Source organism: Oryzias latipes, chromosome 3, assembly GCF_002234675.1.
Source record: "Oryzias latipes chromosome 3, ASM223467v1".
In the NCBI taxonomy this organism is placed as follows: Eukaryota; Metazoa; Chordata; class Actinopteri; order Beloniformes; family Adrianichthyidae; genus Oryzias; species Oryzias latipes.
The window spans coordinates 25,137,779-25,154,219 of NC_019861.2; the positions used below are offsets into that span (position 1 = coordinate 25,137,779).

A 16,441-nucleotide genomic window follows, 5' to 3' on the forward strand; every position below is an offset into this window, starting at 1 on the left:
TTTTACTATTGATTTTATTTAGATACACATTATTTTTTATTGAATATTGTTTTAATAAACATGATCTACAAAGGGGGAGGGGCACATTTGTAGTGACAGCTAAATTCACAGTATAAAATTTATGAAATATGACATTATTTAAGCCAATAACACAATTGAAAAAACAAAAAGCAAAAAACAGAAACATCTAAATGAAAAAAAAGGACTGGAATAGATTTCCAAACATGCTCACCAGCTCTTTATAACACAGTCAAAATTTACTTTTTACTTTTTCTCTTCAATCTTACTTTTGCACTTTTGGTATGGTTCATTGATCTTAGCTAATCTTATCACTAAGATCCTTCAGGGAAAACAAGAACATCTGAAAATTGGGTTTAGTGGGTAGGCATACTTCCACTCTTTTAACAGGTTTTGCTTGTAATCTCTTTCTTTTATCTCCCAAAGCCAGGGACTTACATTTGTACATTCTAAAATCAATTGTAAAAAGACAATGCATTGTCTTTTGAAAAAAAAAAACACTACAACACATTACTGTATTAAAAGACCTTAAATGAAACTTTCAAATACTCTTAAACTCACTGTCACCCTTATTGTACTTTTTTGTTGTATTTTTTGAAATTTCTCTGTTTTGTTTTGAAACGTTTTCATCGTCTTGTTTTCCCTTTCCTTTCCTTTTTTTCCATTTTGTCTATCACAATTGAAGTGTATCTATAAAGAACATTACAAACATCTCTCATCTTTTTAAGGGGGACAACTTGTAGATTTGGTAATGGACAAATCCTTTTTTGCCCCACTGTGTAGGCCATGTATAGTTTATACATTCAGAATAAGAACTGAATCATTGCATTTGGTCTTGAAAGTGTAAAAAAAGAAAAAAATGTCTTTAGAGCAACAAATACACTCCAAGCTTTTCCTTTCAAAGCTCTATTCTGGAGCACACACTCAGAAACACAGAAAAGGATTTATTCATTCAGTGTTCCATCCTGTCATGTTACTGAGGATGGGAGATTGAATCTTAATCCACTACTAGCTGCGCAGAACTACACAGACAGGTTTGTTTTAATGCAGGGTTAAGCGTGTCTGTCTCCACAGAGAAAAGTATAAGAAGATCTGAGTGGCTGAAAAAAAATCTGGGTTCAGCACAAGGCAATGGAAATAATTAGAGAACAGTTATTTTTATTTTTACATGTTAAGGAAGAGTGGACATGTATGTTTTGACAATGATTTAAAAAACTTGCCAGCCTTTGAAACAGCTAAAGTTGCGAAATTAGTAGAACTAGAAATTGAACTTCTGAACACCCAGGACATGTGTGTCATTTACATTTATGACCTTGTCACCACAGAGTGAGGTCATGACAGATCCCTGACATTACGTTAACCCTCTTTAACATTCTCTCCTCCTGCCTCAAAAACACCGTCATTCCTTTCCTCCACCTGCTTTTAACCTTCCTAGTCTGTTTTGTGACCTGTCTGTTACCCCTTGGAGCACCTCTGACCTTTTCTGAACATGCTTTCTTTCCTTGCATCATCAGTTTATTGTTTATCTTTTCCCCTCTCAGCTTTGATTCTCTTTAATGGATCCTTTTTGCCCTTCTCCTTGTATTACTGCTAGCATACAGAATACTTCTACTTGGTTCTCACCAGCACTTTTTTTTCTATGTATGTATTATTAAACAGCTCCATTCACATATTTTACAAATTAAATGCAAAATTCATATGATAGGTGTTTTTATTCCTTTTAAAAAGGTTTTTGCTCATCTTTATCAAAAAAGTACCAGAAAACATCCACTATTTCTTATTTTTATTTTATACTAGTTGGTACGCCAGCATGAAGAAGAGTCTCCTTCTGGCAGTTGAAATCCGAACAAGCTTAAGGGCTGCTTACTGGAGTGACAATAAATAGGATTAATCCTGCCTTGATTGTCTGCAATATGCTTTAATAAAGCACTACTGAGAGACAATTTCACTAATCCCACTCGGTACAAATTTGTCAATGAAAAACGTGACTGGCAGCTGAAATGGCTCATTTATTTTGTAAGCTTCAGTTGCAACCAAACCTTTTTTTTGGGGGGGGGGGGGCAAACTACAGTGCCTTGCGAAAGTATTCGGCCCCCTTGAACTTTTCAACCTTTTGCCATATTTCAGGCTTCATACATGACGATTTAAAACTGTAATTTTTGTGAAGAATCAGCAACAAGTGGGACACAATCATGAAGTAAAACGAAATTTATTGGATATTTTAAACTTGTTTAACCAATAAAAAACTGAAATATTGGGCGTGCAAAATTATTCAGCCCCTTTACTTTCAGTGCAGCAAACTCTCTTCAGATGTTTAGTAATGATCTCTGATTGATCTTAATGACTAATGATAATAAATAGATTACGTATGGAATCAAGTCTCTGTATAAATGCACCTGCTCTGTGATAGTCTTAGAGGTCCGTTTAAAGCGCAAAGAGCATCATGAAGAACAAGGAACACACCAGGCAGGTCTCCACTGTTGTGGAGATGTTCAAAACCGGATTTGGATACAAAAAGATTTCCCAAGCTTTAAACATCCCAAGGAGCACTGTGCAAGCGATAATACCGAAATGGAAGGAGTATCAGACACACGCACTGCAAATCTACGAAGACCCGGCCGTCCGTCTAAAGTTTCAGCTCAAACAAGGAAAATACTGATCAGAGATCCAGCCAAGAGGCCCATAATCACTTGAATCCAATCGAGACTCTGTGGAAAACACTGAAAACTGCTGTTCACAAATGCTCTCCATCCATCCTGACTGAGCTGTTTTGCAAGGAGGAATGGGCATAAATTTCAGTCTGGCGATGTGCAAAACTGATAGAAACGTACCCCAAGCAACTTACAGCTGTTATAACAGCAAAAAGTGGCGCTACAAAGTATTAACTTAAGGGGGGCTGAATAAATTAGCAGCTTGGCACTTGTATCCCCTTACTTTCTCCACCTCCCTTTTTTTTTCTACACCCCCCCCCCTTTTCCCTTTTTCACACTTTTCCTCTGTGTCTTACCTCTGTAAAAAAATAATAATATATGTAATATATACATACATATATATATATATATATATATATATATATATATATATATATATATATATATATATATATATATATATATATATATACATACATACATATATATATATATATATATATATATATACACATACATACATATATATATATATATATATATATATATATATATATAATGTTGGAATGAACTGGTCATGTGATGTCAGTCTGGTCACTGACCATTAAAGGTCAGAGAGAAGGCAAGTGTTGCCACAAAATTCAGGCAGCAAACCAGGAAAAGATTCTTGGACATTTCATTGTGTTTTGCACACTTGAATGACAGTAAACTGTGTTTCTGCAAAGAATTTGAATCCTGATATTGATGGCGGGGTGAAAGTTCAGGAGATAAAGGGAGGTTAACTCCAAAATCTTATGCTCACAAATGTTTGAAAGAGTTATTTAGTTTAATTTCTCAATTTATTACTTAGGCTGCAAGGGCGCAGTGGTTAGCGCTCTTGCCTTACAGCAAGAAGGCCCCCGGTTCAAGTCCCGGCTGGGGGACCTGAAACAGAACATCAATGGGGGACCTTTCTATCTATCTTTTATTCAGTAGGAAGTAACTAAGTAAGCGCAGTTTATGAGCGTTAGAGTCCAATATGATTTCAGATGAACTCAAACATATATTTAAGATACAACATGTGTTTGTTTTTCTTTAAGTTCTGCTATCACCCCATCTGTTATAAAACAGAAAGTATTCCAAGTAAAAAAAGATACTTTTTAAAAATGTTTTTCTGGTAAATATTTACCGCACTATATCCAAACTAGCATGTTCATTTTTTCAATTACATTTAAACCTATAAATATATGCATGACATACAAACTATTATTCATAAGAGTCTACAAATATAAACAACTTGTACACAACAATAAATATTTGTATCAGCATCCCATGAATCATTTTTTTTTATCTAACATTGACCCTCAAAGAAAGGTCTAAAAAATACCAGGAGTCTCAATATATTGTTGAAAGGGTCAAAGCAAAGGCTACCTTCCCAGCTCCTAAGCCACAGAACCTCCTCTGTGCTATTTACTTGCATGAGTCTGCGATTCTTTTTGATAGACAAGGTGTTGGCCACGTACGTCAAATGTAAAGCACCTAGTGACACTCCTCATGCTAAGCATTACTTCCTACAGATTTCCCCACAGGACTTGTGCTACTTTACACTGACAACCACTTTAAAGCCATCAACACACAACCTGTGCATGCACCATGACAGGGGACTCTGTCTCACATGCAGTACAATCAAATACACTCTGCGCCCTTTTTCATTCATTCATTCTTTTATTTATATACTTATTGTTGCAGTTGTTGTTGTTTCTCAGTTTTTTTTTTGTTTTGTTTTTTTGTTCTCATAACGGCTGTTTTTAGGTGTGTGCCTTACCTATTCAATTGTTTTTATCAAATTTAACTTGGATACTGCACTGCTAAACCGAAAATCTTTTGGTCACTTTACACTACCTGCTGTATGTCACTTTGCTGTTTTTCGGATGTCTTTTTTCTGTGCTGACAAAAGGAATTTCCCATCGTGGAATTAATAAAGTCTTCTATTCTGTTCTATTCTATTCTATTCTGTTCTATTCTATTCTATTTTATTCTATTCTATTCTATTCTATTCTATTCTATTCTATTCTATTCTATTCTATTCTATTCTATTCTATTCTATTCTATTCTATTCTATTTAATGTCCTCATGTTTTAAATTGTGTTTTACTGAGAAAGACAACTTTCTGTTATTTATAAATATAATGGGGGGCTAAAGAACATAAATGTTTCCTGTCATCACCTTTTTTTTTCTTAGTTCATCACCAGTTAAACTATTTCAATCAAAACTAATCTTAGTCTCTTCAACCCGTACACCACTGATTTGGGTACAAACAAAATGATGATCAGAAATCAACATTACCCACAATTTAGGCTTTTTCTATGCATGACAACTGTGGAGAGTGAGTATCATTTTGATTTTATTTTATTTTATTGTCCTTAAATTTCTGCATTACTACAGGTATTTCTTTCCTGGCAGGTGGATAGATTGTATTGATGCATTAAAACATTTATGTTAATCAACCAATGAGGTGCTAACGTTCACTGTCACAGTTTAGAGTTCTCGGCTACAGAAATTTGAGCTTAAAATAACATTTCTGAGTTTTTCTTAATTCAAATGGTTGAGAAACAGGAACAAACGAAAAAATACTGTTGGAAGGGGGTGTATTTTTGATGTAGAAAAAATGCTTGGCGGGCCACAGGCTTCTTGCCTCAAGCTCTCAGCAACGGGATGGAGGGAAGGGTTGCTCCACACCAACAGTACCACCAACAACTGAGTCCCAAATTTTTAAAGAAGTACTGACCCTCTGCAGAAGCTATTTCCTATAAAATTACATTTTTTTGGGGCATTATAATTAATAATTAAATGACAACTGGAGTTGGTCTTTGAGTACCGTAATACTACAAACACAGTGAAAAACATTTTCCAACCAATGTGAAAATTAGGTTAAGTGATAACGACTGGTTATAATTAATAACTAATAAAATATATGTGACTATAGTTATATATATTTAGGAATACATATTGTACATCAGAAATAATTTGTTGTACTCCATAAAATTTTACATTAACGTGAAAATACTGATCCATTTGCACCTCAAAGCAAAGAGGTATTTATTAGGCGGGGCTAATTTGTGGCCATTGTTTTCCCTCTTTTTCTCTCAGTAAACAGCAGAGGTTGTGTGCAATCATCTTCATAACATAACCTGAATAACTCCAGTCATGTTAGTTCTCTGCTGGCATTAATCAGAGCCTGGCGTATTAATGAGAGCGCGGCAGCTAGCTAATTACACCCATAGATTCTGCAGCAGCCCATTAAATATACAAATGACAAAATTAAAGAGCCCAGCCTCTTCTGATTAATCTTTAAATGGGGAAAAACTAATGATGTCTGCGCAAACTTTGTCTTCACACAATTCTCCCCCTCTCCTCTCCACGTCAAAGCCAAGCAATCAATCATATTAATTAAGGAAAATAATTTATATAATTTAACATTTCCCTCTTTCCTGCTCAGCTTCTGCACTGCAATGTACTGTATTAGAGGAGTCTGGAAAATATTCAAATCTATTTGTTCTCTCATTTTTTTGGAAAATATTTCAGCAAAGTGTCATTCTTCTTCATTACTGGTGGGCTGAGAAACTACATTTGGATAAACATAAATGTAAGTAGGACACCATCCCCATTTTGGTGCATTTCGTTCAGTCAATTTAAATGCACAAGGAGTGTGGTGTATATAATCTATTCGACCCATTTCCTTTGCATTTGGTCAAATATTGATGATATAGCGTATGTCAGTCTTATATGACATGCAGGTAGTAGCTCTTACGTGAACACTTGAAGAATATGAAATACAGGATTTTAGACACTAAACCATCATAAAAAAGATAAATGAACTAACATACATTTATGGAAACAACCACTTACTGGTATTTATATTACAACACAATTACATATAGTTCTAATCTTGTTTTATCTAAACTAAGAATCAGTGTGTCCAATCTTGACCCTAAGCACCCTCATTAGGCATTAGAAAGCATCTTTAAAGACAAGCAAACAGTCTTCATTTATGGAAACATGCACTCATATCACAGTAATTGCACATAGAAAATAACCTATTTGGCCAAAAATAATTTTAGTAAAGTGGCCATTAAACGACAGGTGAAAGGGCAGGTATCATTCAATTTCATATGGTAAAAAGACAGATTTACCATGCAGAATATTGACCCAACTCAAGGATGTGTCCTTAATTGAAAGCTTCCGAAAATGAGAATGCAAGCATTAGGAACCTCCAAAAAACAAGAAATTATTTAGATTTATGTGATAGTCCATTTTGTTAAAAAGTAAATACGATTAGAATTTGGATTTCAGAAAGGTCATTTAGGTCTGTAGAGATATGATGCAGCCTGCAGTGTCTCCTAGGTTTAAAAAATGAAACTCCGATAATAAAGTACATGTTTTACTTAAAATAAAAATAAATAATAAAAACTTTGTATAACTGAGAGCACATTGGATCTCTATAAAGCCAAGCTGGACAAAATTAGTGATAATTCAGTAAATAAAGAAATTGCGTGGTTGTCATTGCTAGAGTCACAAGGTTTCTACAGTATATCAACGATTGACGATTCTTTCCTCTGCGATCAATTAACTCTCAAGGGGGCATTACACTGCATTACATTCATAATCCAATTTGGCTTTGATTTGTTCGCTGTTCCGTGAGCTTCGATGGGAATAATTGTCTGTAGATGATGCTATTAGTATTGATGGTTGTAAAAAGATGATGGTTTGAGGACTGCCGACACATTGATGGTCCAGAATAGATCCGGTCTGAAAGTGATTGTCTGATCCATTATCCTTTGTGGAGGAGAGTTTAGGGGATGCAAAACATCCTTCAATATCAAAAATCATAATCTATTTGCTAGTGATGCTCAGAACAATCTATATACCTTTGTGCTGGAGGGGAGTCTATTGATTTTAAACCAAGAACTAAGAGTAGACAGAAGGGAAACAATCAAACCAGCAAACAGACCACTTGATGTTTCACAAGAAAGGAGTTTGACTAACTTTTGAAAGAATTATGAGCTATGTTTTATATTTATAACACTTCTTTGAATCAACTTTTAGCTAAATTATATTATATTGAATTATACTGGCTGTTTGTTGAAACAAAAAAAAAACAGAGTGCAGTATGGCTGATTATAATAATGTTCAGAGATGTAGTATTCACATGAAAATACCTTGTATTGACAATTGACAATTGTGTCTCCTATGAAAAACTTAAAAAATTGTAGTATGCATGCAAGGTTTTAGCTCCTCCAGTTATCACTTTAAAACAGGATACAGATTCAAACTAGACATATAGAACAAACTGATCATTTGAGGATCAAAGACACAAAAATGAACAAAGACTGTCAGACACTCTGAAAATGATCAGTCTTAAGATTCTTTTCTTGTTATTTTAAGCTGATATAACAAGAGAACTAAATGATAAAAATGTACAATACAGGATGGAGAAAAGCCATGACAACATGGCCGTTAAAGAGAGGAATGGTGGACCAATTAGAATGCATTATTGGCCCATTAATATTACATATATAATTTCAACCTCAATACATCAAAAATGTCACCGGTTTTAAAATGTTACCAGCACAAAGGTGTAAATCACTTTTTATTTCAAATCTTGGAAAGACTACTGTGTCTGTCATCAAGCTTCAAACTTTATGTCCACAAATGCAAGCATTACTGCTACCACAACTTGTCCTGGACAATAAAGCAATCTGAAGTGGCGTCAACGAGCTCTGCATGCTCAAATCCCACTGATTACTATCAGCAGTCATTAATTATGAGCGTCAGACTGGGTGATGTTCTCAGATGAAGCAGAACATGTTTGGCTGTGCAGCTCAACCCACTAATGATGCTTGTAAACAGAAAGATAATTGTCCTTTAAGATGACTGGAGAAGTCATTCTAAAGAAATGTCACTAGTTAACTGAGAGACTGCAATGCAGTTCCACAAAAACACTTGTGAGCAACGGTTAATATACTTGAGTGAAAAAAATTGAGACTGTTAATGTAGAAAGACAATGTGGTTCCTTCAATTCAGCAGTTGAGTATCATTTGTGCACAATACAACAAAGTCTTGCACAAAATAAAGTACTTTACCAACTTCATTTGTAAGTAATTAAAAAATGCCTGGAAGAATTCAGTTGGAATTAACTTTATAAAATCTAAACATTGTATGTCTTAGGTGGCAAATATACACCTCTACAAAAAAGCATTAGTGGTATGCAACGGTTTGTACGTGCTCCTGAAGGTAAACAAATACAAATATGTGAATTAATTTTCTATTTTTATACAAATTCAAACCATCATGCAAATAAGATCTTGTAAACCCAGTGCCTTTACTGACAAAATGGGATAAATAAAATTTACAAAGTAGCGAAATGTAATAGCAAAACGAGGACTTTTTTTGTCTTACCTGTAAAGTCAGTGTTGTTTGGCAGAATGTTACTTGGAAATTGGTAATAACCATTCCCCGGAAATCTGGTTCCTCTAACAACTCTTTGCTGAGGGTCGGAGAGAGACACATCTGTCCTTTCCACCTTCAAAAGGAAACAATAATGAAAACAATAATGTGCAACTGCTTTTTAGGATGTATATGGTTTTAATAATGTTTGTTTTGATGTATTTTTTGTATTAAAATGTGCTGCCTCTCGGCTTGGACTGAAAGAGGGCACACATTTTGAATGTTTTCTGGATGTCAGTCCAATGCTGTTTATTTGGGTTGAGGTGAAAGCTCAGTCAAGTTCTAATATACCAAACATCCAACCTTTACTGACTTTGTTTTGTACACAGAAGCAGACTTTACACATTTGGTTTTCATAAAGTATTTTAATATTGGGTTTGCTATAGTGTGCAGGTGTATGTGTGTATTACTTTTTTGGGTAACACTTCTTCAGTCATAGAAGCACAAACATTGGCTCTGAAATTGCTCTATAAATGCTTTCTCTCCAGTAGTCCAGCTTGATAAGTATGATGTTTTGTTTTAGCAGGAATTCAATTAAACAGTGATTTCAAATCTCTAACAGTGGCACATTTAGATAAGCTGAGCTTTACTCAAAAAAGAAGCATCACTGCCTTACTGTAAAAATTTACAAATTTAAATATACATATAAAATAAATCTCATTACATAAGAGAACAATATAAAGGTTGTGACTGATGAATGTGCAGATTACTTCATGACATCAACCTACAAATAAAAAACTATTTAAAAATGAGAGAATGTTGTTTTTTACTTTGGTTTTATTGAAATCCCAATATTAGAAAAAACTTTGATTGTTGCAAAATATACACCACTCTGATTGTAGCTAATCAATTGTGAAAATAAACTGCTAAAAATCTAATTAGCATAGCTTCTTTTCTGGAAACCAGAAACACACATGTAAAAAACAAAAACAAACAAAAAATTGTACTTTAATAATGTCACCTGATAAATTGGGCTTGGTCCATTCAGCTTTCCTGGGGGATCCCAGGTTATGTGAATAGTGCTTTCATTTACAGGACGTAATCGTGGTGAAAACAGGTTTGTTGGTGCTGGAAGGATAAACAATATTCCATTAAATAAAAACAGAAACACATTATTGCTGAGAAGAAATACAATTTTCCTCTTAATACATTCTTCTTTCCTCAGTGTAACTAAAATACCTCTGCATAAGTTAGTTTTGCAACAATCAACATTTCAAGTTATAAAATTCTGTCTACAGTTCTATTTTTGCATTATTTTGTTTCACAAATTGTTTTTATCTAAATGATGCAAACCATGTGCAGATTGGGCAAAAATAAAGTCTTTAATTACAGCCTTCATTAAGCTCGCAAATGTTGAATTAAATATCTTTTTCCAAAAAACTAAGATGTTGTAAAGCTGTATATTTATGGTTCACCATATATATATCAACTGAAAACCATTTGATATAGGGAGAGATGCTATGAAATAATGGAGGAGAAACCCCAGTGAGTGATGGAGTGATGTAAAGGCGGGAAAGATGCATGTGCATTAAGGGTTTTTCCATCCATGTGTTTCTGCCTGAGTTTCAGTAATCCTCTAAATGGTCTGCAGAGGCAAATCAGCTTTTAGTGACACAAGAAGACCATCTTTGGTGTTAGTTGTAATAGAGCTCTTAAAAGAGAACTGGACTGTTCTTCTTAGGTGCTTCATCTTGGCACATAAAACCATAAATTACTGCAAATCAATAGCTTACCAGTCTATTGATATTGGGCTACAGGGACATTAGGAACATTGACTAAAATGTCACACAAACATGGGTTATGTGAACTAAAATGAAAGAAGTGAGGCATTTTAGACATTATAAAAACAAAATTACCCTTTTGGGGATTATTAGATTTGACGGTAACACTTTATATTAAGATTCTTTAACAAGCTTTGTTAACACATTAACAAGCATTATAAATTAATTTATAGGGTGTTAGTAAGACATTTATTAGTACAATAAGTCTAATAAGGTTTATTAAATTACTTAGTTAACACATTTACAAGCATTATTATTAGGATTTTTCAAAATGCTAGTGATGCATTTACTGATATTATAGGTGCCTAACAAATGTGTCAGTGTTGATAAGCTTAATAAGATTTATTAACAACCTTTGTTAACAAATTAAGAAGTATTATTATTGTTTAGGGTTCTAGTAAGATATTTATTAGCATTACAGACGCCTGACACAAGCCTAAGTGTTCATAAGCTTAATTAGTTTTATTAACTAACGTAACAAATTATTTGGCTTTATTAATGTGTCAGATGCTAGGAAGATATTTATTAGCATTATAGATGTCTTGCAAATACCTGAAAGTGTTAATAAGATTTATTAACATCTACAGTCAGACCATTGTCTTCTAAATCCATATTACTAAACTGCTTATAAGCTTTACAAATGTATTAATTAACTTTGTTAATAGTTTATTAATTGTTTTGCAGCACCCATCTAAAGTGTGGACGTTTTTTACCACAAACAACCACAAAGCATAAAGATTGCAAAAAGAACTTTATGACATTAAAACAGACTAAACATACACAAATCGTTCTGTAAAAGATATATAAAAATTCAATTCAGACAAATAATTTTTTTAAAAAAAACATATATACTGTTGTTGGATGACTAGCATCATAGCTAAAAAGGATAAAATATTAGCATCTATCCTGAGTGAAACATTCATTGCAAATCCCATCACCAGGAGACAGTTCTCTGCATTCAATGCCAACTGCATTCAACCACTGTTGCCTTGCTTCAAAGTCCACAAGAAAGTTACACAAGCCAGTCATTTTTGAAGAACGAAGACAATAAACCTACAGGAGCCATGCTAAAGCTAACACGCTAACCTGCCCATCTTTGATTTTGAATCAAAGATGGGCAGGTTAACTAATGTCACCATTGGCTAAGGAATCTGTCAATCAAACTCATCAGCAAAACAGGCGTGCTCACTTTCAGCCAATTGAATGGCCTCTTAGACATTGCTTTCACACAGGTGACGAAAAAAGCCCTGCCCATCTTTGATTCTGCACCGGTCGGTCGTTAGCGTGTTAGCTTTAGCATGGCTCCTGTAGGTTTATTGTCTTCGTTCTTCAAAAATTACTGGCTTGTGTAACTTTCTTGTGGACTTTGAAGCAAGGCAACAGTGGTTGAATCCAGTTGGCATTGAATACAGAGAACTGTCTCCTGGTGATGGGATTTGCAATGAATGTTTCACTCAGGATAGATGCTAATAGTTTATCCTTATTAGCTATGATGCTAGTCATCCAACAACAGTATATATGTTTTAAAAAAAATTTATTTGTCTGAATTAAATTTTTATATATCTTTTACAGAACAATTTGTGTATGTTTAGTCTGTTTTAATGTCATAAAGTTCTTTTTAAAATCTTTATGCTTTGTGGTTGTTTGTGCTAAAAAACGTCCACACTTTAGATGAGGTGCTGCAAAACAATTAATAAACTATTAACAAAGTTAATTAATACATTTGTAAAGCTTATAAGCAGTTTAGTAATATGGATTTAGAAGACAATGGTCTGACTGTAGATGTTAATAAATCTTATTAACACTTTCAGGTATTTGCAAGACATCTATAATGCTAATAAATATCTTACTAGCATCTAACACATTAATAAAGCCTATTAATTTGTTACGTTAGTTAATAAAACTTATTAAGCTTATGAACACTTAGGCTTGTGTCAGGCGTCTATAATGCTAATAAATATCTTACTAGAACCCCAAACAATAATAATACTTCTTAATTTGTTAACAAAGGTTGTTAATAAATCCTATTAAGCTTATTAACACTGACACATTTGTTAGGCACCTATAATATCAGTAAATGCATCATTAGCATTTTGAAAACATCCTAATAATAATGCTTGTAAATGTGTTAACTAAGTAATTTAATAAACCTTATTAGACTTATTGTACTAATAAATGTCTTACTAACACCCTATAAATTAATTTATAATGCTTGTTAATGTGTTAACAAAGCTTGTTAAGGAATCTTAATATAAAGTGTTACCGATTTGACAAATACAAGTTGGTGTGGGTTACATTTGGATACTTAAAGCCTCATACGGCCTTCAAACGAAATACACCTTTTAGCATTTAAAGTCTCACTACAATGATCTTTTGATCTATTGTAAAAGCATTCCCAGTGGTCTTTTAATTATGACTATACCATTTTTAGGCATAATGAGAAAACCTGTGTTCTAGGACAGTTTCTGCAGGGCAGGAGTAATTCATTAGAAATTCGCCTTTGAGTCGTTGGAGGGACCATTGAGGTGGAGAAACCCCGTCCCCACTTTCCCTCCTTGCGGCTGAGAGCTTGCTACAGGGAGCTTGTGGCCTACCCAGTGTATTTTCTTTGTCATAAATAAGCTCTTTTTTAATGTACAATTTTTGTCTGCTCCTGATTTGCCACTATTTGAATAAATATTTGATAAATATTCTAAAATATAATTTTGAGATTATCAGAATAATACCACAAGAACGTGTTTAAAACACCGAAAATTAAAATGTCATTGGATTAGGTCTGTAAAACATGTCAAAACTCATCCAAGCTGGTTTCAAGAAAGAAGACTAAGTTTAGGTGCCATGACAGAGCTTTAGGATGTCACTTGGATAAATAATATAATAATGATAGAAATAATATAATAATGATAGAAATTTTATTTAATTAGACACCTGTCTGTACACTTAAGGTCGTCTTACAACAGAAAAGAAAAAATAATTAAAATCAATTATAACATAACTAAAAGACATTTTAAAAGACAGAGTGGGAGGTGTCAATAATGAAAACCTTCATCCACATGTAGACATCAACTTTAAAATTTAGTTGTGCAATGTGTGAAATTATGAAAGCGATTCTGTAGAATAATTAAAAATAAAAGTAAATACCAGAAATGCTTTTTCATTTTCAAAATGAAGCTGCATTTTTTGATTTAAAATTAAAAGGAAAAAGCAATCTGCCAAAATGCTTTTTCATTTTCTTCCTCAACACTGCTCTTTCTGTCACGTAATTAAAATGATAAATGAAAATGGTATTTGACATTTCATTTTCAAAAAGTTCTCTGGTAAATGTGTAGCAAAATTCATTCATCGCTACCATATGAAACTTCTAGGCCTAACAAAATATTAAAAGGATGCGATGGTGCATCCTTTTTTTAGGTTTTTACATATGACCAGTTTCTTTATTCAGAATTTCTATAATCTGAACTTCATTTTAAATTAGGACACATTGAGTTTGATGAAACCCACTTGCTCTGTCGTGAGTTAGCCAAATCACACGCACACACATGCACCCACAAGGTTAACAGTCCACCAGAAAGGTTAATTTTAGCTGCCGACATTGTAATGAAGCAGCTAAATCACGGGCCAGTTCCCAGGAGCAACTGTGCATGTGTGTGTGTGTGTGTTTCCTGTTTTTACAGCAACTGACATGTCTTAACAGGCTCTTAGCGTATAGTTACACCACGCACATAAGTACGCCACTTATTGACATCGTGATCCCTTGCCATGCATATTTCTTTTCTCAAGAAGGGCCTTAGGCCAATTATGCATAAATCAATAAAGTTCCTGTTCTGTTGAGTGGCATTACAGAGTGAGAGTGTGTGTGCGTGCATGTCTCTTTGTGTGAATATCTTGTAGAACAAGCAGTTATGGATGTAGGATACATAAAACATCACCATCAGCCCCTGATTAGCCACTCACTTTACTCAGTGATCGATAACTTTGTGGGAGGATACACACATGGAAACAACTACAGATGCATCATCACACATGGACCATGTTCTTCTTCCCAGTCTCCTTACGTCCTCCTCCATGAGCACTAATCTTTAGTCATGTGCTTTGGTGTAATTCCAGAGGTATTACAGATGTTGGATGCTCACTTACAGCAGCTGTTAGCTGGCTCTAATAGCCTCGCAGTACCTAAGTTACATTCATCACTGCATCTGTAGCATACTAAAGTGCATGCTGCTGCACCTACTCTCCTTTAAAATAGTTTGGCTTACAAGATCACAGGATGGTCAATAAGTCCCAACCCGAAACAAAACTTTTTAATACTGCTTTAAAGAGTACAGTTAACAAGGACAGGGATGAAAGATTATAAATCATATGTTGGAATATTTCTACAGAATAGAGATTCGCATTAAAAGGTCACATGTTTGTGCAAAATCTCCACTCATTCAGCACATGAACAGTGGATGAAGAGAAAACAGCGGAAATTTCTGTGCAGGCTTTTTAGACTAATCATATACACACTGAAGTAAGTTATCGCTAACTGCATGAGAACAATATAAATATGGGTATGAATAGAATGCATCGAAGGATATCATGAAAACAACGGATTCATCTATTTTTTAAAAATAATTGAAGTGTTTTAGTAAAAGAGAGCCCTTTTGTATCCTTTTACAAACTAGTGATCCTTCTTGTTCGTACAAATGAGGTCGATGCAAAGTTCAACGGGCGCATGACTGATGATGCACAGACAAATATTTTGAAATAGTTTTTGTTTTACCTGCAGGTAAAGTCAGTCCTGTGCTTGGCTGACTGGTGATGCAGCCTTTTCTTGTGCAGAGAGTGACAGTGAAGTTGTAGATATGAAAAGGCTTCAGACCTTTCACTACATAAATAGGGGGTGATGATTGTTCCACCCTGTGTAAGACCTGACAACCAGAAACAAGGATGGTGGGAAAAAACGAAACAGAAAGATGACACAGAAAAATAATTGGCATAAAGAAAACATAATGAAATATGTTGTCAGGCTATGATGAAAGCTACACTCTACATAGCCCCTCAATGTGAAGCAGAGGAGTAAATTAAACTTTGGCTAAATGTTTTAAATCATTATTTATAAAAGAAGATGAGTGAACTCACCTTACTAACAATTGGAGGAGCATAGGGATTGGTTGTCTGCAGAGTAAGCAAGTTAACCTGATACTCCTTTACCTCTCCTCTGGCAATCACACCTTGACCGTCAGTAGTGTTCCAGGTCACTCGAAGGCTTGTAGCAGACAGAGCTGACACTTCTGGGGGTGCAATAAACTCTGGGACTAGAAAAGATAGGCACAAACGGGGGGAAATGAAACTAAAGACAATTTTCAAAAAATAAAAGTAAAAAAAGAAAACAATCAAAAGATGCTTCTAATTCTAATGTACTCATTGGCTATTTCATAGTGCATTCAATTTTAATAACACAATTCAAAGCGCAAGATTTCTAATGTGGACTATACTGTGTTTAATGAATAGGAAACATTTGTT

The 16,441-nt window shown here is 34.2% G+C and overlaps 1 protein-coding gene across 1 annotated transcript in view; it reads right to left on the reverse strand.

The window, feature by feature from the left end:
- ush2a (usherin) overlaps window positions 1-16,441 on the reverse strand; it is a 190,485-nt gene that overhangs the window by 121,151 nt on the left and 52,893 nt on the right. Inside the window, exons 26-29 of the mRNA XM_023953554.1 lie at window positions 16,058-16,233; window positions 15,699-15,846; window positions 10,117-10,223; window positions 9,108-9,231 (exon numbers count right to left, since the gene is read on the reverse strand). Of these exons, the coding sequence (XP_023809322.1) occupies window positions 9,108-9,231; window positions 10,117-10,223; window positions 15,699-15,846; window positions 16,058-16,233 (555 nt within the window). The remainder of the gene's footprint in view (window positions 1-9,107; window positions 9,232-10,116; window positions 10,224-15,698; window positions 15,847-16,057; window positions 16,234-16,441) is intronic.